General features: G+C 42.1%; 1 protein-coding gene across 9 annotated transcripts; it reads right to left on the bottom strand.

The window, feature by feature from the left end:
- LOC8054192 (protein ROOT PRIMORDIUM DEFECTIVE 1) lies at nucleotides 10,052-21,216 on the bottom strand. 9 transcript variants are annotated; one of them, XR_002449133.1, is made up of 9 exons: nucleotides 20,907-21,216; nucleotides 18,334-19,642; nucleotides 14,025-14,227; nucleotides 13,619-13,822; nucleotides 13,089-13,525; nucleotides 11,771-11,845; nucleotides 11,193-11,518; nucleotides 11,017-11,057; nucleotides 10,052-10,862 (listed from the first exon to the last, which is right to left on the bottom strand). XR_002449133.1 is itself a non-coding variant. In XM_002464054.2 (2 exons), exon 2 carries the CDS (start codon nucleotides 19,552-19,554, stop codon nucleotides 18,400-18,402), a length of 1,155 nt encoding a protein of 384 aa, XP_002464099.1. In that variant the 5' UTR covers nucleotides 19,555-19,642; nucleotides 20,907-21,215; the 3' UTR covers nucleotides 17,935-18,399. The 9 variants fall into 9 exon arrangements, 1 of the variants encoding a protein (XP_002464099.1); XR_002449135.1 differs by having other exon boundaries at nucleotides 11,193-11,421; XR_002449132.1 differs by having other exon boundaries at nucleotides 11,771-13,525.

Below are 22,609 nucleotides of genomic sequence, written 5' to 3'. Positions count from 1 at the left end.
GCAGTGGACGACGGGAGCTGCGACAACGCTAAGGCAGAAAACGCTGACTATGAGGTGACTAATTCAAAAAATGAGAGGTGAGATGAGAGGACCACTAAACTAATACTGTAAACACCACTTTGATTCAAGTGGCCACAATCTCACGAACTTCTCTTTCCTGTCTCAACCATAACGTATAGTATCTGGTATATCTAGATGTATAATAAAATGCGTATATATAAAAAAACCAAATTGGAATGCTGATTTATTTCGTAGATTGCAACAAATTAGTGTGTGAAATCGCTCCATTACAACAATTGTAAACACTCTACTATTAGTCATACTAAATCAATCTACCATGCATCCTATTAATCGTACTAAATCAATCTATCATCCTAGTAATCATACTAAAACAATCTTTCATCTATTGACCACACTAGAATTTATAAAATAATTCCGATGTTCCTGTAATTGCTATCCACTACTCAATGTTTGGGACTGCTTTGTTTCATGTTTTTCCAGCTCGCTCCACGTTTTTTAGCTAAACGGTTTTATCTCCACGCACTCAGAGGGTGTTTGGGACTGCTCTGCTCCACCTTTTTCACCTCCACTCCACGTTTTTTAGCCAAACGGTTTCAGCTCCACGCACTCAGTTCGAGGAAAAAGGTGGAGTTGCGAGAGCATCTAAAGAGGTATTCCACAAATTCCAGTTTTTTAAGGAGCTGCTCCATGGTAGAGTTTGTGGAGCAGAGTTTGTGAAGCAGTCCCAAACACCCCCCCAGTTCGAGAAAAAAGTGTGAAGTTGTGAGAGCACCTAAAGAGATACTCCACAAACTCAATTTTTTTGTGGAGCTGCTCCACGGTGGAGTTTGTGAAGCAGTGCCAAACACCCCAGTAATATGCAATATGCATGAGCTATAGTAACGTAAACAAGTGAATTTGCATGAAAAGATTTGTGCATAATGTAAAAATTTGCTTGTCTATCAGTTACGAGCTAGTCATAGCACAAGTATAAGCGATAGCATGAACATGAAAGTCAGGGTAAAATGATGTACCAAATTATAGTTATTTCCTCACCGTTTTGGAACTCGGAACGGAACGAATAACAAAACCCTGCTGCCTTCTTTGTTGGAAATAGGAGTATAATGCGGACAGAATTAGTTATTTTTCTTTTTTTTCTATAAAGTTTTGTACTATATACGACCAGGAATTTGAAGCTGACGACGATTTCGCGCCACCTCGACGGAGCACAGAAATAAGCTAGCGGCCAAATCCTGGTGCCAACTGCACCTGGCACCCCCATGCCTGCATGCTTTTGCTTTGGAAAACGGGAACGGATCGGACCGGAACAAAAGAGAACGCCGGCCACAGGGATTCATTCATTTTTTATACTCTCACACACATGACATGCATGAGCCATCAGGCAGGCAGGCTTGCCTACCGGCGTTGTTTAGATACACCTAAAAATCCAAAACTTTACAAGATTTTTCGTTACATCGAATCTTGCGGCACATGTATGAAACATTAAATATAGAAAAAAAAGATAACTAATTACATAGTTTATCTGTAAATCACGAGACGAATCTTTTAAACCTAGTTACTCTATGATTGAATAATGTTTGTCAAATAAAAACGAAGCCTGCGGCCGCGCTTGTCACTTGCATCCATCCATCTGATCTGGATGCCGTGCCTGACGACACATCAAATTCGGTGCCGTTACCTCTCAATTTCCATCCCTTCCTTGGTCGTATCGTATACTACTAGCTGTAGTACCATCACGATCTGCTACTGCTCGCCGAACACTACAACCACATCGGCATCGGCTCATCACAAGTTGCACGTGATCGACCGAGTGGCATCAGTATTGTTCATCGGAAGCGATATGATATGAATGTGAAAAATCTTCGAGCTAGCTTAGCTACATGCATGCATGCTTGTGTCCAGAACTCCAGAGGCACACGGTACCGTGCCGTGCGTTTCCGATCCTGTGATGCCGTCTACTCAGGCCTTGTTTAGTTCACGAAAATTTTAGTTTTTGGCTACTGTAGCACTTTTGTTTTTATTTGACAAACATTGTCCAATCAAAGAGTAACTAGGCTCAAAAGATTCATCTCACAAATTACAAATAAACTGTGCAATTAGTTTTTATTTTCGTTTGTATTTAATGCTCCATGCATGCATGCGACCAAAGATTCGATACGACGGAAAATCTTGAAAATTTTTGCAAACTAAACAAGACCTCAATTGGTGAAACATCCTATTCTCACAGTAACCATCATGGCCGCACCTGTAACCGTCGCGCCTGTCTTCTTCTTCTTCTTCTTCTTCTTTTTCTTTATTTACATCATTACAAAAACTCTCCTGTTTGGTTGCCTTGCCAATTTCTCATGAACTAAAATAAATTTCGGATTCACTGGGTTATAAGTTGTTTATGTTCCAACTCGATCACTCAAGTTCAGGTCCTTGATTTTAATATGGATATACTTATATTTTTTCTATAATTATTCTGAAATTTAACGGTGTTGTTCTTTTTACTGGTTTGTTCGATTTACATTACAATGTTCCAATTCATGGAGCGTCATGCACGCGGTTTTCAGGTTTGGGTTACACAGGGCGTTTATTTGCCGCAGTGTGTTGTAATTGCCTGCATGCCTCCTTTATTTATTTTATTACTTAGGCCTTGTTTAGTTCCCAAAATTTTTTAAGATTCTCTATCCCATCGAATCTTACGGCACATGCATGAAGCATTAAATATAAACAAAAATAAAAACTAATTACATAGTTTGTCTGTAAAACGCGAGATGAATCTTTTGACCCTAATTAGTTTATGATTGGACAATATTTACCACAAACAAACGAAAATGCTACAGTAGCGAAATTCAAAAAATTTCCTGAACTGAACTAGGCCTTATTATATAGATACTATTGTTTTTAGCCACGCAATTTAAGAGAATAAAATGTTATATATCTGGCTATTTTGTGAATTAAATGCAGTACATTACAGATGATATAAGTATGATGTGACTTAATATTGTTCGACAAGCTTCCTAATATTATCCCGAGTTGATTACTGCTGATATATGTGCCAGCAGAACGTGTTGATTTTGCCGTATAAACCTGCCTCTCCATAAGTTATAGTTATTATTAGAAACACGATCGATATAGATCGTATATACATGGCCATTTGGCAAGCTTTGTTTAGCTGCCTATTGAGTTTAATTTTGATTTGGCCACTGGTGCTAATTTAGGCAGGATTGCTTCTGATCACACGTAATTAATGGATATAATTCGTTAAATACACCAAAATCAACCATATATGTAATGTGATAATTATTGAAAAGAGCAGCTTGTATGATACTCCAGAATCCTTTAGGCCCTATTTGAAAGGCAGTTCAGTATGTAAATCATTTAACTATGTACAAATAATCCTAAAATACCTCAACCATATTAGCCTTTCTTTGACCGGGATAAGTTAATTGCCCATCAATTAAACCAGTGCGTACACTCAACAATAGATCAAAACACGCCTTGAAGATGATGATCAAAAGAGCCAGCTGCCTACTTGTTGAAAAGTTTAAATATAATGGGGGTATGATAATTAGTACTAAAACAGTTAACTATATTTTCTTTGCGAAGTAAATGAACTTCTCTGTACAAAATAAACCATACTCGCTGATATTGAAACGATAATAAAAGGTATCCACAAGATGATAACACATGCTTGAATGATAAACCAAGTTTATTTGCATTCTCCTTTTGAGAAATGGCATGAGCACATGGATGTGGACTTGTGTGGAGTATGTCATTTGTTGTTTTAGTTGTTTTCATAGGTGGTGATTAGTACAATTTTTTCGGTCTTAACACACACAATATGTACAATCTCGTTTAGCTTAAATGGATTCTTAGAAAATATTCTGGATTGACTTCACAATCTTTTCATGTTAGTTTTCCATTAAATTAACAAAGTATAACATAGAGGTAAGGCGCATGTGGTGACTTCGTCAATCTCGATTTGTCGGTCCAGCTCAGTTCTTCGAAGGTGCTCATAGGAGTAGAGTGTATGTGTGTATGTTCACAGGGGTAAATTGTTTGCTCGTATATGTGAGCGTTTACGTCTGTAACTGGGTCTTAAAAAAAGCATAAGTACGTCTTTGCGCGATGTTGGTTGGCGTTCATTTTCTTTTCACTAACCATCATTAACAGGTGTACAGAGATATGTGGCGTTTTCTTATAAATATGCAGCTTCCTCGATCAGAAGAAAATTAAGGAAATGTTTATTTTATCCGACCAGGTTTCAGTCAATCTGCAGTATAACACATTTATGTGAATCAAAAAGCAATTTGGCATGGGCAGAAGCAGAATGGACATGCCACACCACATCAACGTCTATCATGTCCTTCTCTTGTTTACTTTTAAGCAGGCTCTTCTAGGTTCAATCGCTTTCACAAGAGAGACGATACTGTCTCCAATTACATTTGTCATGTTTAGCATGGGTTCTTGTGAACTCACTCACCTTTTTTCCTAATCTCACAACCATAAAAGATTAGTGAGATATGGTTAACTGTCAGTCGCCGGCCGTGTGTCACCTTCTTCGCTTCATATCAGTCAACTAAAGGAGTAAAGTGTGATTCCTCCATTTATCTAACAAAGTAAAGAGAGGGAGAGAAAGCCAGGGGGGAAAAAGAGCGAAATGCCGCCCAAACTAAAGGCTTTGTTCCTTCAAAGTTTCACTACTGGTTCACGTGTGGCTTGGGAGAAAAATGGATGAATCATGCATGCATGATAGAGTGGCCGTCTGCCCGGCGCAAAGGTGCAGATTCGATATCAATGCAAGAAGCTAAGGGCAACTTTTGCTTGCCAATGGCTCGTCCATATCTAGAATATTTGATGCCCTGTTCACCTCAGAAATAGATAGAGGAAGAGAAAGGGTAGTAGCCTCCAAAGTGCAGACATAAAGCTACCAAAGTTGATGCTTACCGTTGTTTAATTTTATTTATAATATAGTGGTAGTGATAGCGATGGCGCACCCTAGCCAGTATATATATATTGCTTTGGCATTGACATGTATCCAACGTGGACCTTCAAGTATTACTTTTTGCACAATGTATGATGTAATAAAAATGTACAAATTGTATTGGTAACCAACCTAGCTAATCTGTCTGAAAAAAGGATGCAATTCTCGTTCACCTCTTAGTCATACTATCCCATGTTTATTAACCAAGTTTACAAAAAAAAAACTTTCAATATTTATGATACCAAATAGGTATACCATAAAAATATAATGATGCGATGCTTTAAATTTCCTAAATATAACAATATTTATTTAGTATCATAGTATCTTGATACTTTTTTTTTGCATAAAGTTGATCAAATTTGAGATGTTTTGATTTGGTACTTTATTAGAATTGCACAGTTTTTTTTTCTAAACAGAGTGAGGGAGTAACTTCTAAGTATAACTCTATCGGTACGATTTTCGCAAAAAAAAAAGAAGTATTCTAAGTTGTTTTTTGTTTATAGTAATATTTTTATATTCAGTGTTTGCTCACACGTTGTCGTTGAAGTTTACAATTATCACCTAATATTATTAGTAGTCATAATTCTTTAAATAATGATGCGTCACATCGGAAACCTAATGCACTTGGAAGGAACCATTTTATTCAGCTAGAGTTCAATAAGAGGGGAGTGAAAGAGATGGAACATTGTTTGACAAAACTAAAGGTCGACGGGTGGAATTTTCCATCGACAAGAGAAAGAAAACAAGTATCTTTTGTTCCTAGCCAATAATACCTACGAATTGTCACGTAGTACAGCTAGCTCATACACTACCACTTGACCCTTTTAGCTAGCACTAGGCAAATACTATAGCCTCTATCTAATGCATACAGCACACCACTACACATGGAACTTAATTATTCCTCCTTGGAAGGCAAACCGAAGCACCACCCAACAAAAGATGGCACAGATTTGATCCCATGTGTCCACATGCTACCACACGTACACATGGTGCTTATAGCCTTTTGAGCCTATAGCTACCAAGCACAGGTACATATATGTGGGCTCAACTAATAAAATCAAAGCAATGGATTATTCCATATATAGTTTTATGTTTTACCAATAATGCTCCCAGATAAAAGAGAGTGTGACTACTGGTGAGATCAAGATGATGGAGAACACCACACCACTTATCCTAAAGCTATATCATCGATCCATCGATAGATCCACCACCATGATGATGGCTAGTAACCAGCACCATTGCTGCCCACACTAGCTAGGTAGCCATGCATGCATGCATATGCATATATACTATGGCTTTATTTATCAAATGCTCTGTGACTCTGAAGTAACCCTGGAAAAAGGACTTGGAAGCCTTGTGCTTTAAGGTACTAGCTACTTTCACATTAGGCGGCAGATGCAGATGCAACGACGATGATCGACCGTACGGAGGCCATGGCGAACGACAACATCATCGACATGGCATATGTAGGACCACTACACAAAATGCAAAAAGAGATGCAAAATAATATAAATATTGCGTCCACTCGTGGCAATGGGATCGGAATCGCTTTCTGTGCTTTCGATCAGCCTCTGGCATACGGCAAGGAATTGGGATGTGATAATGAAAAGGATCCGAGAGGCGAATGAATGGAAAGGAGGAAAAGCGGTTGAAATTTAAAAAAGCCTGAAAGGCAAAGGCGGCCGGGTAAAATTATGCCCGGTTCTGTCCGAGAAGGAAGCACACGCACGCGGAGACAGATTCATTGATAGGTGGATATATAGATAGGCATGTAGTATAGTAGGTGTGAATGTGATAGGTATAATACCATTCTCATTCATCTTTTTTGTTATTGTTGTTGTTTGTGTGCGTGAAAACTCCATGACTGCTACTACTACCTCTCTATTATTGCTCCCATTATCAACTCAAACTAACCATGCATGTCGACAGGTGCGGATCCACGGCGTGGGCTGCCCGGGCTAGCCCCATGTGATCCTGATGTATGCCTTTAAGTTAATGATATCTAGACCAGTTTCAATATAGTTTCTTTAGAGTTTCATGTACATTAAATATGCTGATGTAGCACTGTATTAATGAAGAGATAGATGATAAGAGTTTCATGAAAATAGAGAGAGTTCCATCTCTATAAAACTCTTCTGCACTATTTTCAAAATATAAATGTGTTGGAAACTGTATCATGAAACTTGCACTAGCTTCCTCTTTGTTCCAGTCCTGGATCCGTCCCTGCATGTCGAGCCTAGCTCAAAATGGAAGCCGAAGGCGGCACTAATACGGAGTATAATGCCAGAAGATGGCGGAAGCATAAGCTAGCTAGCTAGGGCTACGTACGAGACGTGTCTGGAAAAACAAGGAAATAAAGGTGGGCCTCGCACAACAACACCCATGCATATATATATTATCTAGTAGCTAGGCAGATCATATCTCTGACGCGACAAGAAAGCGGCTTAATAATTATATAATTACTCCAGAGTTGTTCCGATCCCACTGCCTCATCAGACAAAATCTAGCTAGCAACAGATTAAATTTCATGGAAAGTCCAAACCATATGCATGATATTATTGTTATTTATCTCCCTGATCAGTGTGGTGTGGGCAATTTATTTGCCATGTCGACACTGCAACCTGCTGTACACACTACTACTGCTGTATATGGATGACCTCTCCTCGATCGTCAGTTAAAAGATACTCCATCTGTCTCTAAATACTGATATTTCTACTAGCATACTCAGTCCACCAGCACATTTAATTCTCTTCGGAACTTTCATGGTCTAACAGCCCATTTAATTTCTTCTAGGGAGTAGTACTTTGGCGCATGGTAATTGGTTGAGTCTGTTTAGTTGGTATTAAATGCAGCTCGTTGGAACTAGAGAACCATGGCTTAACGTGCATGATTAAATGGTGGAACCTAAATTAATTAAGGGTAGAATAGTCTTTTGTTTGCCACACTAATCTGTCTGAAATCTATTAGAAATAGCAGTATTTGGAGACGGAGGGAGTATATAACCGCGAACCAACTTTTGTGATGTACGTAGCTAGTGATGAAATGAAGGCCTTTGGACACGTACAGATGAATAATGATGCCCGTACCAAGTCAACAACCGGCCGGGCGATCCATCCATATATCAGCTCTTTAACTTTTGTTCCTGCTCGCTAGATCCGTCCGGTTGGTTCCGGTCCCTCTCACTCGCTCGCTGCTGTCGTCCTAGATGAGGCTGATGAAGATGCCTCCTCGCTCCTAATATCATATCCCGCAGATGCATGTGCAAAAGATAGCTAGCTAGCTAGCTAGGGGACCCCCCTCGTGTGTGTGTTCATCAAAAGCCTTGTTTACTTCCCGAAATGAAAATTTTCGTGACACTGTAGCACTTTCGTTTGTTTGTGGTAATTATTGTCCAACCATAGACTAACTAGGCTTAAAAGATTCGTCTCGTCAATTTCGACCAAACTGTGCAATTAGTTTTTATTTTCATTTATATTTAATATTTCATGCATGTGTCTAAAGATTCGATGTGACAGGGAATCTTGAAAAATTTTAGCCTCCCCATGAAATGAAATGTTTCTCATGTGTTCATCAAAGCCTGCCCTGCCTCTGCGTATCTAGCTAGCTAGCTAGACGTCCAAAGGAAGGATGATGACGATGGACGAAAGATCGGATGGATGTGCCGTATTCCGAATTTCCGATATATAATGTATCTGATGAGCTGACCTGATCACGGCCGGCAGGCACTGTTCGCTGTTCGGAGGTCGTAGTAGTCAAGTGGGTGGTACGTACTGCGCCTGTGCCGTTGCCGTCACGCACAGCACAGCACAGCACAGCACAGCACAGGTGCGACTGAGCTGCCGCCGCGTGTCCGCGTCGACGACAGGCCGGCCCACCGGAAAATGGGTCATGGGGCGCATGGCGAGGCGATCGCTGTGCTGTGCTGTGCTGGTACCAGCCAGTGCCATCTTCATTCGTCTCACTGTGCCTGCGCGCGCGCGCGAGATATATCATCCATCGATTCCTCCTGGAAATCCCATCCCATCCCATCCCATCCCGGTGCCCCCACCACGGATGAGTGACCGTGCTACGAATGAATGAGATGGCAACAAACAAAAAGGGACACGTGAGGTGTCGTAGCCGTGCAACATGGCGCGTGCAACCAGCCAACCACCCCGGCGGCGGTGCACCTCCGGCCGCGCTCCACTGTCCTCGGCTGCTGCTGCTGGTGTGGTAGTGGTGGGGTGGTGAAATGCACCCGCAACATCATCAGTTGCAGGGCTTATTATTACTAGCTACGAATTCAGCAACGGATTCTACATCAGATATTTCTCTAGCTAGCTCCTATAACCGCTCTCGCTCCCCACTCATTTCATTATGAATGATATGCAAACAGAAAAGGGGACCAGGGGGATCGTTGGGACCGGGTAGCAACGTACAGCCGCAGGACTACAACAGTGGGGTAGGGAAAAAAAAAAAGATGCACGAATAAAAAAAATTGAAACGAAAAAGGCCAATTCCAATTCCAATGCCGGCCGCTTTCAGCACCAACAGTGCGCCGTGCCTTTTGGCTTGCTTGCTTGTAGTTGTAGGCCAGGGGCCACCCACACCCACAGCAGCTGCACCAGCACCACGGCACGCCACGCCGGTGCATGGTGTGATCTGTGACCCCGTGACTGTGATGACATTGAGAGCGCTGCCGCTGCCATTTCAACCCCCCCCCCCACCGACGACGCGGCGACCACAGGTGGTGCTTGCAGCGTACTACTGTACGTGCACATCATCATCATCATCTTGTTGTTGCTCCATCTCCGATTCTCCACGATACATACGTACTCCCTCCGTCCCAAAATAAGTGTCGTTTTCGCTTCCCGAGAAATAACTTTAATTAAATATATAATAAAAAATATTAATATTTATAATACATAATTAATATCATTGGAAAGATCTTTAAGTCTAGTTTTTTAACAAATTTATTTAGAGATATAAATATTACACGTATTTTCTACAAATCGAGTCAAACTTGTGGCACGAAAACCAAAAACGACACTCTTTTTGGGACGGAGGGAGTACATACCAAGCTCCAAACGGACAACCATACCACTGTAGCTACCATTCTCAATTATTTAGTATTGTGATCTCCATCATTCTACTGTGCAACCGAGAAGAAGCCTCTCTCTCTCTCCCTCTCGTATCCTAGCCTCACGGTTTTTTTTTTAATGTCACACAGGAGCCTATCAGCCTAACCAAACACATCTCACAGGCCACCCGTCATCTCGTCGCATCGATCCCAACGGCCTCGACTGCATCGATCTGCATGGCATGGGGCGCGCGCATGCATGGCTCCTCCCCAGCTGCCTTGGCTTTCAAGTGAACGCTGGCCTCTGAATACGGGGTTGAATTGGTTTCCTTCATCCGCCTCCCAAATGCCAAAAAATCCAATTCCATCCCACACGGCCTCGTGTCGCGCGGAGTGCTAGCTAGCTGCCGAAAGAAGAAGCTAGGTGCAGTCGGTGCGCCAGGATGCCCGTCGCCAGGGCTCTCCAGTCATGCATGGATCACAACTTCACAAGCACACAACACAAGCGTCAGGTCAGGATTTATAATTGCATGTACATACATCATAGATGTGTGTGTGTGTGTGTGCTGTGCTGTGCGCAATTATGCACGCACGCGTCCCTTTCCCTGGATTTATGCGGCCTCCCATCCCATTCCACGCCCACCATCAGCGTCCCCCCTGTAATTGCTGCAAGCATGCAGCACATGATGATTGACAGGCGAGAAAGAAACACCCGGCGAAAGCTCCAGAACAAGCTCACACAAGTAGGAGTACGTATCGTATTGTGTATATATCTGCTGAAATCAACCCACCACTTGCAGCATTGGAGGCCTGTCAAAACAACAACCATGCATAAAAAAGAATTACAATTCTAAACCGGGGTGGGGAAGAAAAAAACTGTACACAAAATTGTCTGAGCTTTTAGCTAGCATTCTTCCAAAAACAATACATAAATGAATAAATGTAGAACAGTGACGCGTCGTACGTGCAAGGTTCTCATTGCAGCAGTAGAACAGGATACAGCAACTGCACAAAGAGACACAAGGCAAAAAAAGATGGATGCCGAGTGAGGGTGAGGTGGACTGATGCTGAAGGAAGCCAGAAAATACAGAGACCTAACGCTAACGCAACAAGCAAATACTCGTAGCTATGAAAGCGTACGTTTTCTTTTGCTGGCAGAAAGGTGCAGGTGCATGGCTTCACCTTCAGCATCCGGCAGCAGCAGACAACAGCAAAACCCGGCGGAATCCCACACACCACATCACACAGCGGTCCTCCACCACCACCATCATCATCATTCAGATGAGAAGCGACGCAATGCAGCTTGCAGAGGTCACTGCCATGGACGCATATGCCCCTTGCATTGGCTGCTTCTGCCATTCACAGCTTACTACAAGAAATCATTACCTGTTTATTATCTTTAACAAAACTTGGCCTCTGCTGCACTACAACTTGATTTTTTGCAGGTTGCTAGTAGACCTTATTTCCTGCCAAAGTAAAGTTAGTCCATCTTTTTTTTTTCTCCTCCAAATAAAGTTAGTCTATCTTTACTACTGGGTTCCACAATCCGTAGCCAGCACAATCTCTATACCCTATGAATCAGATAAAGCAGCTAATAGTCCAATCTATAAAGATAGGAATATGATTGCTCCAGCACAAGTGTGCCCCTACAAAATATGCACACATTGAAGGAATAAACTATGTAACCCGTAGATTAGGAAGCTATCTCAAAAGGTTACCTCAGTGGATTGACCCGGTGGGTTTGGTGGTGAGCTAAAGATGGAACGATTCATCTCCCTCTCTAGATGCCCGGCCTGATCGACATGGAATAAAATCGTTTCTTTCAGTAATGGGCTCGAAGAATAATATGCCCCATGTCTTTACTTGTCAACATGACAGGGATAAAGAAAGATGAGGAAAACTTGCAAACACTACCAATGGATTGGGTAAAGAGGGACAGGCAGGCAGGCAGGCAGCCCAATTGTACGCCTGGATTGCGAAATCTCAACCTAATAAATCACACATGGCTACGCCACGTTGGACCCCTACTCCATGGATAGAATAAGCACAACATTACTTTCTTCAGATGAGACAAGTACAAAAATGACTTGCTGCTGGAGGAGTTGGAAGAAACCAGACTCCAGGATGACGCTGATACACAGTCCAAATTCTTGTCCGGGTGGACGGACGGCGATGGCTGAGCACGCTCAGATGTTCAAATCAGGACTGTTTCGCCCGCTAAGTGCCAATTTGATCATTCAAGCAAGCGAAAGAGAAACGGTTGCACAGCCTGAATGAGGTGCTCTTTCCATCAAATGGGTAGACATTAGGTGAACAATGGTAGAAATAACAGTGGTCGGGGCTGGCCAGACCTACTTGTGGCATTCAACCGAGAGACGTTTAACAATGAGATGAGATGAGATTCATGGGATCAATTGACTTCCTCTAAAGCTTGAGAAACTATTACTTAAGAGCAGAAAAAAGAAATAAGAACCAATAAAAAAGTTCAGCAAAAAACTAAAGGATAATGATGTTCTAGCGATAAGCTGCAAGAAGCCAGAAACCACCTAAATGGGGGCATAAAATTAGATTTAGGTCTAAATCAGGTGGTAAGTATGGGAATCGAAGTGAAGGGCAAGTAAAGATAGTGGTAGCTTCCTAAAGTCAAGGCAGGGTCCAGGGAAAGGGACACCAAAACCAACCAGAGAAGCCGGTTCCGATGCAGTGATAACCCTTGCGATTTTGTGGAAGTTGCCAACCTCGAAAGGCAGGCCCCAGCCACACACAAAAGTTGTTTATCAGATGGGTAATGCCACCCAAGGACAGTGACATGCAAGCAAAGAATGGTGTACAAGGAAGACGCATCAACATGGAAATCCAGATGGGTCACTCACTAGGGGCCGACGGTGACTGGAGGAGCAAAGTAAAAGCATGTGCTCTTGGTGGCCAATAATAGAGCCAACAAATTTAAAAGCCAACGATGCAAGGTCCACAATGTAAGTTGTGGAAGTAACAGCAAACAGAAAGGCTACCAAAGAGGCAGGCATAAATGCTTACCAGAAGGAAAAAAGCAGGATACGAAAAGGGCGTCTAGTCTCCATCCTTTGTTCGGATGACTTCAGGATAGGCTTGCCTAAACTATCAGCCACTAACTCCCATCAAAATCTAGCTTTTAGTGCATCTGACCAGGCTCATGACCACTACTATGGGGGCCCTCTTGGCGTATGCAGAACCTGGTCCCAATCGCTGCACCCCGTATATGCTCCTCACTTTCATGGGCTATAATCGAGCAGCAGCCAGTTGGCATGATTTCACCTCAATGTGTCCACACCATCCATAATTTTGTCGGTTGATCTTTACTTGGTATATGCTCATCTGATTATTCCAACAGATCCCACTGAAAGCTCAGTTTAGCGTTGTAGTTAAGTTGAGAACATCTGCGATGCATCTCCCACCAAGGCATTCCTTGCGCATTGTGGACAGCCACTTCGGTACTGAAATCAAAACATATACGATACTGAGGGAGGTATGATTGAAAAGGATCCAAACTTATGCCAATTAGTAGCTAGTTGTGGAGTTGGGATAACCATTGCTAAAGCTTTCCCCCATTTAGAATCTGATCCCAGATCAACAGCACTGAGTGTCCCCATTCCGTTGATCATTATTCAGCAAAGCAACAATGTAACCCACAAGCTTTCAGAGAGATGATGGCATCAGTCTGTCAGCACTCAATCAGACAGTTTCTTTATTTGATAACTGCTGAGTGTATCAATTTTGACACAAACCAGTACCTTCACAAAAAAGAAACAATAGTACAACATACCTGCCATGAAATACCCTGACAATTGGTAGAATCAACACATGCTAACAAAATCTTGACTATTGGATTGCTAGATTCCATGGACGGACAACCATGATGGTAAAATTTACTTTTCAAGAATGTTATGATACAAGTTCTAGAAAATAACATGAAACAATTATATGGTCGCATACCTGTTCCTGATGGATACAGATAACATAATAATTCATTGGCCAGCATTTCTCATATTTGACCCTATTGTGAGTTCCCTCTGCCCAGCTGTTACTAATGCATCACAAAGAAGTGGGGCTGATAATCCCAGGTGCACAAGTCTTGGTTAACACAAACAGGACAATCTGCAACATGAATTTGATGATTGTATAGGATGATGCAAATGCTGCAGGACAAAATTCTGAGTGAGCACACTGCAAACCATAATGGGGTCTATGGTAGGAAAAATAGATATGTATGCATCAGCTAAAGAACATTATTGGCATCTACATTTCAACTTCACTTATTCTACACAAAACATCTAGTACAAAAAGTATCAGAACACCAGGAATGCAAGGACACATGCGCTAGACTGGCAACAGAAGATGATCATTGTAGCAGACACATATCACTGTCAGTGCAATGATAATCCAGGAGCACACAGGAATCAAATGGACCTTCCATACTGGACCAGATGGAATGTTGGTCCACAGCAGTAGGGTCTATAAATCATGGATGATCTGAATACAAGCTAGTAATATAAAACAATCAATGACAAGGAAGGGAAGTCAATAATTCTCATTTTCGTTCTTCCCACAACAATGTGCCATAGACATGTGATGGGTCTGGTACATAGGTAGTTGAAAATTAAGTTACGTTTGCAGCTATCTAAAATGTTAAATGTTCTACCACAGCTGTCTAAAATTTATAATTAACATGTGAACTTTAATGTTTTTTGGCAGCCATTAACATATGTGCCCATATGGTTGTCAAATGATCTCCGAGCTCAGGACACAAGCAAAGATGACCTGGTGGCTTCCTTCTGGGTAAAGACAGATGAGCAGGCTGCTGGTCCTATGAAGATGTTACCATTTGGCATCAAGGAGGATCTGCTCAAGACAGTTCCATGCGGCAGGATGGTGTCACTGAAGATCCAGGAGGCGTAGGTGTGGTTGTCTTTATTTATGCTATCTTAGTTTTCTTTAGTTGGGTCGTTACTGTGTCTGGTTTGTTCTAAAAGGGTTAACAGGTTTGCCGCCTGCTATGCTGTATTGCATTATTTTGTCTTTTAGAGCTCTCTGCACTGGGTACGCCTTTTCTTTTAACTAATGTTGAAAGACAGGGGGCTACCTGGCCCTAAAACTCTAAAAAAAATATGGTTGTCAAATATTTGAAAAATGCATGTCTAGCATTTGAGCATAAGCACAAACACTCTTATCCATCCTCTATGCTTGATTCAACAATAAGCAAGTAGACAACTCAGTATTCCAAACATGAGGATGCTGGCAGTGTTTTAATCAAGTTCACATCTCAAACATGGAACTACAAGAATGTGGTATTCATTAAACAGATCCTAGTAATGCAAAAATAGGTGAACAAGTGTGATCGTCCAACGGACATGACTTAAGTAGCTAAGTAACATAAGCATGAAGAAACAATTAGAAATCATGAACATAGAAAGCTTGGCACTGTCAACAAATTCAGAAGCTAGGATACCATTGGATGTGCTAGATGGAAGAAAAAATTTCAGCTACTGGCATTTGGAGCATCTATAGGTGCTTTCTGTAAGGTTGTACTGCATATAAATTAGCGCTCAACAGTATGATAGTGGAGATACAAGTTCACCACTGCCAAAATTGAAACCAATACCATCGCTGGAGAACCAGACGCCGCTGCCTATGCCTAAGCAAGTCTAAAATGTTGCCTTTCTTCCCTTGTGCCTCCCTCCTAAACAACCATCACACCTCCGACACCTGCAAACACGAGCCTTTTCCACGGGCTTGCCCCAATCAGTAGTTGTTCATGCTCCCAAGTGGCCATAGACAGGCCACGTTGACCAATGCACAAGGATTTGAGGGATCAGTTTGCGAGCAAGTTGACAAAGGCAATGATCCAAAATGGACAACAGAATTTGCAAATTTAGATCAAGGTCAGAAATGGTGACATTGACCTGGTGTGTTGGTCCCTTCGCCAATTTCAGTTGGGACACATGAAACACCGGATAAACTAGATTGAGGAAGCCGAACTTCATATGCCACTGCATTGATTTTGCTGTTGGCAGGAAAAGGCCCAAAATAACGAAATGAGAGCTCGTAGTTGGATTGGACACTGCAGAGTTCTGAGCATATGACTGAAGTTTGACAAACACCAGATCACCAGCTAGCTACGTTCAGATCGTTTTTTATCTGCCTAATGTTTGGAGCCCTGCTGTGTGCGTTCAAGATGTTGCCTGACCAGTGCCTGCATGAGTTGGCGCTCCTCCAACCATTCTTGAAGATCTAGAACGCTAAACAGGGACAATAGCAAATGTCGAGGAGAGTGTCAATATAGTACCTCAAAAGAAGACTTCCTCAAAGAAGAATAAAAAAACCTTGACCAGAGGGAGAGATGTCCCCCTGATTTTCGTCTTAAGAAGATGGTGCCGTGACTCGAACCCAGGCTGGCTCAGCCAACCGCTTCTTTGGCGTGTTGTGCTGACAAGTTACACCGTGAGAGTGTTGGCAGCCACTTCCCCTACTGTTATGGACAAGCACGTACAAAGCACCTGAGATATGTCTCAACACGCCAGTTTACCCTTTCAGTCTGCCCATCAGACTGAGGATGATAGGTAGGAACTGCTATACTCAGTTGTGTGCCTGCCAAATTGAAGAGGGCTTGCCAAAGGTTACTAGGGAGAATACGGTCCCAGTCTGAGATAATGGTTTGGGGCATCCCTTGATGCTTATAGACATTCAGCATGTAGGTTTGAGCAACAGTCATAGCTATAAATAGATGAGGCTGGTACAAAATTGGCAACTTTAGAGAGTTTGTTGACTACCACCAAGATCCATTGTGATTACTTGCCAAGAATGTTCAGGTACTGGCAATGGTAACAGCAACCCTGGATACTTCACATGCTCTGGTTTAGCTTGTTGACAGACCTGACACCGTATGACGAAGTCATGGACTGACTGCTTCGTTTGTGGCCAAGCAAACATTGTCTTTAATCTTCTGTAAGTCACTGGAAAACCAGAGTGGCCTCCCAAAGGACTGGCATGAAGAGCAGAAATGAGCTTGAGCTGTTGTTATGACCGGCGTCCAGTATACCAGGCACCGGCGCACAACAGATGGCTAGGTGGCGCCCCTGGGCTTGATGGCGCCTAGATTAGATGGGCTAACAGCCCAGTTACCTCTGTTATCTTATTATTTGCTATTTTCCCCAAACAGGTTATTTATTTCTTAAAATAGGATCGCATAGAGGGGATATATTTATCTTGTAAACATTATTGAAGAAATTAAGCAAACAACAATATTAGTTGCTCGGCTTCCTCAGAAGCCCTAGCCGCGCCTCTCTTCTTGCACCGTGATGGCGTGACCCATCACGGCGGCAACACACCGCCACCGCTTCCCAGGCCCTCGCCTTCCACTCTTCCATCCCTACAACCTTCGCAGCAACTCCAGTAGGACCCCTAATCCTATCAGCTCTAGTGCACTATTGGCAGTAATTGGCACTAATCTAGAGTCTCCCTTTAATTCATAGAACAACTTGCTGAAGAGTAAAGTGTGGAACTGTTTTACCCATTGCAAGCTCAGCAAGGATTTGGACTGTGGCAGGATCAGTAGAGTAACCCAGGATAAGTGGATAACCTCTTCCAATCAAACTGGTTTGCTGACAGAGAGAGTCAGAGAGCTGGCGGTTGTTAACCTTTGACCAACAACTAATTTAAAACTTTGTAGATTACAACATACAAATTTGGTGTTATTGGGTTCGTATTTGAAATTTTGAAAACACTTCCATTATGTCAAATTAATAGTCACAAACATTATGAGAAATTAATGGTCAAATCACGATGTTAGAGACCATGCTGGGTCAAACCGCGCCTTACAAAAATAAAAGGAGAGAGTATGACACTGTTTAAAATGAATGAACATCTGACTGTATTATTTATCAGAACGGTTCAATCCAAGAGAAGCAAACCAAATGTTATGATAGTAAGAGCTACAAATGCTATAACATTGTTTTGGGATATAAGCTACATAAAGGAGCTAATTCTAGAACATTCCTAAGTCAATCATATGGTGCCCTAGGATTCAAACCTACAATTGTGGGAAACTGAGAATAAAGATGTGACTTCTGGTACAAGCATTATTTTGCCTAATTTGCAGAGCTGCCACTCCACTTCTCAGATGGCTTCACATTTGAAGATGAGACACTGGCTTTTTCAATTCTTTAGTTATCTTTAGCTACTGAGCTGAGAGAAACAGCAACTGTACACAGGATTTAAATTGTAGTTGCATGTGCAATGAGCTGACCTGAGTTTCAACAAAACAGATGCACCAACTATAGTTTATCTCCTGATCAGTAAATCCACACTCCAATTATACTGCCAGCATGTTGTCTGAGTTGGAGCACGGTCGGCCAATCAAAGATGCAAACCGATCATGGAATTTCAGTAAAGGACACTTATCAATAAGGTTACTGTTTTCGTAAGCCTCCTTGAGGAAGACTGTGCTTCTTGCTCCCTTGTTAGTGATGTAGAAGATGCCATGATTTTTCACCAGACAAAGAAGTAATTTGCATGGAAGCCTGTACTCGTTGTGAAATATATCTAGCTTATCAGATGCCAACCGCCTCTCCATTGTCAGGCTCAAAATCTCATGCAGAACAGCAATGGCACGCTTTCGAGCCTGTGGTGTTGCAGACTCGACTCGCCTAGCATTCAAATAAGGTGAAGGAAATGCCATCTTCTGCCACCTGACAACCTCCTCAAGGTACTTTCGGTTTGGCCTAAATCCTGCTGGATACTTCAACTTGAAAGCAAAAGGACCCAAGAAATTTCCATCTTTAGGAATCCCTCTACGGCCTATCTGGGAACCTTCAAAAATCATTTTTTCTTCTCGTATTGTAACTGCTAATGAAGAGTCCCAATTCTCCAGACACAAATGGTCCAGTCCCTTCACATCACGGATTGAGAAAAAATCAGGGTACCTTGGAATCAAGTTGCTCTTGAAGTTCTTAGGTAAGCCCAGTTCAGACTGGATTAGTTCAATCTTCTCCAGAGGAATCTGGCAGTCCATCGACATCATCAGTAACTTCCTAAGGTTTCTCACCAAGATTGGCTCCATTAGCTCTCGCGCTTCAGCCTCTTCACTGGATATCTTTCTGGCCTTCTCCGTAAGTGTGACAGAAATGGGCTCTCGGGAAGCACTTCCACCAGAGACATGGAAGATATTGGGGTGGCGCTCGATAAGTGAAAGAAAGTTCCATTTTTGGACAAAGCCAACCTCCTTTTCAAGGTCACGTACAAGTAGTGACCCTGTCTTTTGTGCCAGAATGAGGTCACGCAGACGAAGGAGAAGAGCAGGCTTCTTTTGAAGATCCATGGCCTTGTCAAGACCAGGTTCACGGTGATATAGCTTCTTCTTGGGCCGGCGTCCATGGCCAGCTGAGAATGAGGACATAGCATTCAGTTGCATAAAGGGAAGAGTTCTGGGAATCAAATATACATGGCGTCCCAATCTTCTTTCCATCATTTATGAAATGAATACCAAACTATGTAGTCACACCAGTTCCAAGCATTCAGAAGTGCATATAAAGAAGCAGCACGTTGCAATTTAAATTCTGCAAAAAAAAGTCAAAATTATATTCTCAGCCATGTCTTAGATCTCAGGAATCAAACTGCACAGGGAACATCTAATGTAAAAGAGGTCACCACATTCATAGTAACGACTCTCTACAAATAAAGCACAAAGTGAAGTTCAGGTTGGAGAATCCTCGCCCAACATGGGAAATTTGAGCTTATGTGGCAAGATGGTAGGAATTTCAGTCTTCTTTAGGGGATTGGTTCAACACTCTCATACCAATGTGAAGTGTGCTCCATAGACATCATATTGAACTCACTAGAGACAGTGACGGAGCTGACGAATCCACAAGCCTAGGGCTAAGATCTAAGTGCTTAAGCCACCTAAACTAGGACACATAACCATACACATTTTGGCTTTTCTAGATATAATGCTTTTACTATGTATCTAGACATAGTGTGTATCTAAGTACATAGCAAAAACTACGTATCTAAAAAAGCCAAAGCGTCTTATAATTTGTGATGGAGGGAGTAGCAAATAAAAGATGCAAGATTTAGACTACATCTCAATTGTAGGCTTAATTGAACAACACAATTGATAAAATCTCCAAGAGCTATGCCAACTAATTCCGAGGATCAGCAAATTATAAAATGCATTTGCTCAATTGGTATGCATAGCCTAGGATCCAAGGGCGGACCCAGTAAAGGACATGGGTGTACACATGTACACCTGATGATTTTTGCAAAACAATCAAAGTTAGTAGGCGTAATACATGCAGATCCGAATACAAACTGTGGTGGAGCTTGTCAATTTTCACGCCCAGGGCCACTATCAAAGCATGTATACCATCCGCACCGGGTCTAATACCGATAATATAACAAAACTAGATTATAAATGCATAAGTTTCGATGATATCTCAATTCCATGCTTAAATCCACAACATAATTGATGGAAGCATGGAAGTGTTTAAAAGAATATGTCACTAATGATGGTTTGGTTCTCCCTCGTCTCTCGTGTCTTCATCAAGTGAACCTAAACCTATTTTGTAAGCCATTTGCATTGCTCGCTGGTTCTTGATAACCTGTCTTTCTACTACTATATACTACTTCTGATTGTGGTTGTGCAGAAGGTTGGTTTCGTGACATTGGTTGTATAACTGGAGGAGCAGGAGAAAAAATATTTTAATGTCTTAGTCCTTTTCATTGTGCAACTCTACAAAAATCGACCTAATAATTAATTAATCATTCGAAGATTTTTTTAGATCGGGCAAAACCGGAGAATGGATTAGAGAATGGAGAATTTACCAGGCCTCAGACGATTAGGAGTAGGCGATGAGTACCGCGCGGCCGCGCGGCCCTGGTGGCTGGCCGCTGGCACCCTGCCCACGCCGCTACGGAAATGCAGTGTCGCAGGCCACAGCCAGGCGGCCAGTGCGGCTGCGGCCAGGCGGACAACCGCCCAGCCAAGCGCGCCCGGCGCCTCCGACCGCGGAGCAGAGCCACGGACGGCCTCTAGCGGCAGGGGCCTGAGTTGCCGACCGGCGGCTGCTGCTGCCTGCTAGGTTGAGGGGAGGCGGCCGGCAGGGAGAGCCGGAGAGGACCGGGACTCGCGGTCGTGGGGTCGGCCGAAGCGGACGGGAATCTGCGGAGTCTGGGCCGGTTGGGAGTAAGAAATTGGCCCAATGTGTAGGCCCACTTTGAATTAGGCCTTGGCTCTATAAACCGTAGGCCGTAAATTAATATATACTATGATTCTAAAAAAAATTAATATCTTTTCTTTCCTTAATATTTAAAGATGAAAATTTCAGTCTGCCCGGTGGTTTTATCCGTTCATCCGTTCACCTATATACTACCGGTGGTTTTATCCGTAGCCTCAAATTTCGTCTGGACTCAAATTTCGTCTGGCCTCCCTAATCTATACCTATCTATAAAGAGCCAAAATTTCAGTTTGCCAAATATTTTCTTTTGCCCCTGATCTTGTCCGTGTTCGGTTTGCCGATGGCCTCCTCCGTCCAACTTTTCTAGAAGGGGAAAAACAAAATAAAAAATATTCTAGGGTTCCTAATGCAAAATCTCATATTACTCCGCTCTCCTCTCTGTAGACCCAATCAGCCCAGAATCGTACGATGGAAGAGAGAAAAAAAATAAAAAAATTTCTAGGTTCCCAATATAAAATCTCCAATTTACTTTTCTTTTATTTTTTAAATTGACTGAAAATTAATAAATACATAATAATTCATAGAAAAATCTAAAAATTATAAAACAAATTTTGTTCAGCTCCACATATGTAGATCCATGCGGTAAACAAAAAATATCACAAATTTTAGTACACTTTTTTTTAGAAATGCTTGCCTATGCTTTTTACTGTAAAATTAAAATTATAGTTATCTTGCTTCAATTATTATAAAAATTTAATGGTAGCCTATTTAATGTGATGCTTGATTCATATTTCATAGCAATCTTAATCTAAATTAAAAAAATAATGCTAGCATCAAATTTCTCATGTTTTAATATAATACTGAGGCATATTAAGAGGTAATATTAGAGTGAGATAAGATTTAACTATTTTCTATTTTTATTATTAAATAAATATGTCTTTAAGCTACATATTATTGTAAATATTAACGATCTAATACCATAGATGTTATGGTTATTAATAAAATAAATTATGAACTTTAAATTTTATAAAAAGGATAAATATAAATAGATATGTAACATTATGTCATCACTTTCTAAGGTTATTTGATGTTTTTCTTCCGTTGCAATATTACCAAATTGAGGAAAAGCAACTTTTTTAAAAACAATTGTGGCCCCCAGCCCCCACTCCTCCCATGGCTCCGCTCCCCATCCCCGTCCACCCGCCAATCCCCATCACCGTCCCGCCGCCGCCACTTCCTCCGCCAGGGGCAGAGGCGAGGCCGACTACGAGGTCTCCGACGACCACCGCGCCGCGTGGTAGCGTCACGAGCAATCGGTGCAGGAGCTCCTCTCGCGGCGCCGCGCCTACG

The sequence above is a fragment of the Sorghum bicolor genome, chromosome 1 (assembly GCF_000003195.3).
Source record: "Sorghum bicolor cultivar BTx623 chromosome 1, Sorghum_bicolor_NCBIv3, whole genome shotgun sequence".
Taxonomy (NCBI): domain Eukaryota; kingdom Viridiplantae; phylum Streptophyta; class Magnoliopsida; order Poales; family Poaceae; genus Sorghum; species Sorghum bicolor.
Note: the sequence above shows the minus strand (reverse complement) of the source record. Positions and strands in the feature narration are given on the sequence as shown.

Coding starts and splice junctions, on each gene's coding strand:
- LOC8054192 (XM_002464054.2), bottom strand. CDS start 19,554: ATGATGGAAAGAAGATTGGGACGCCATGTATATTTGATTCCCAGAACT.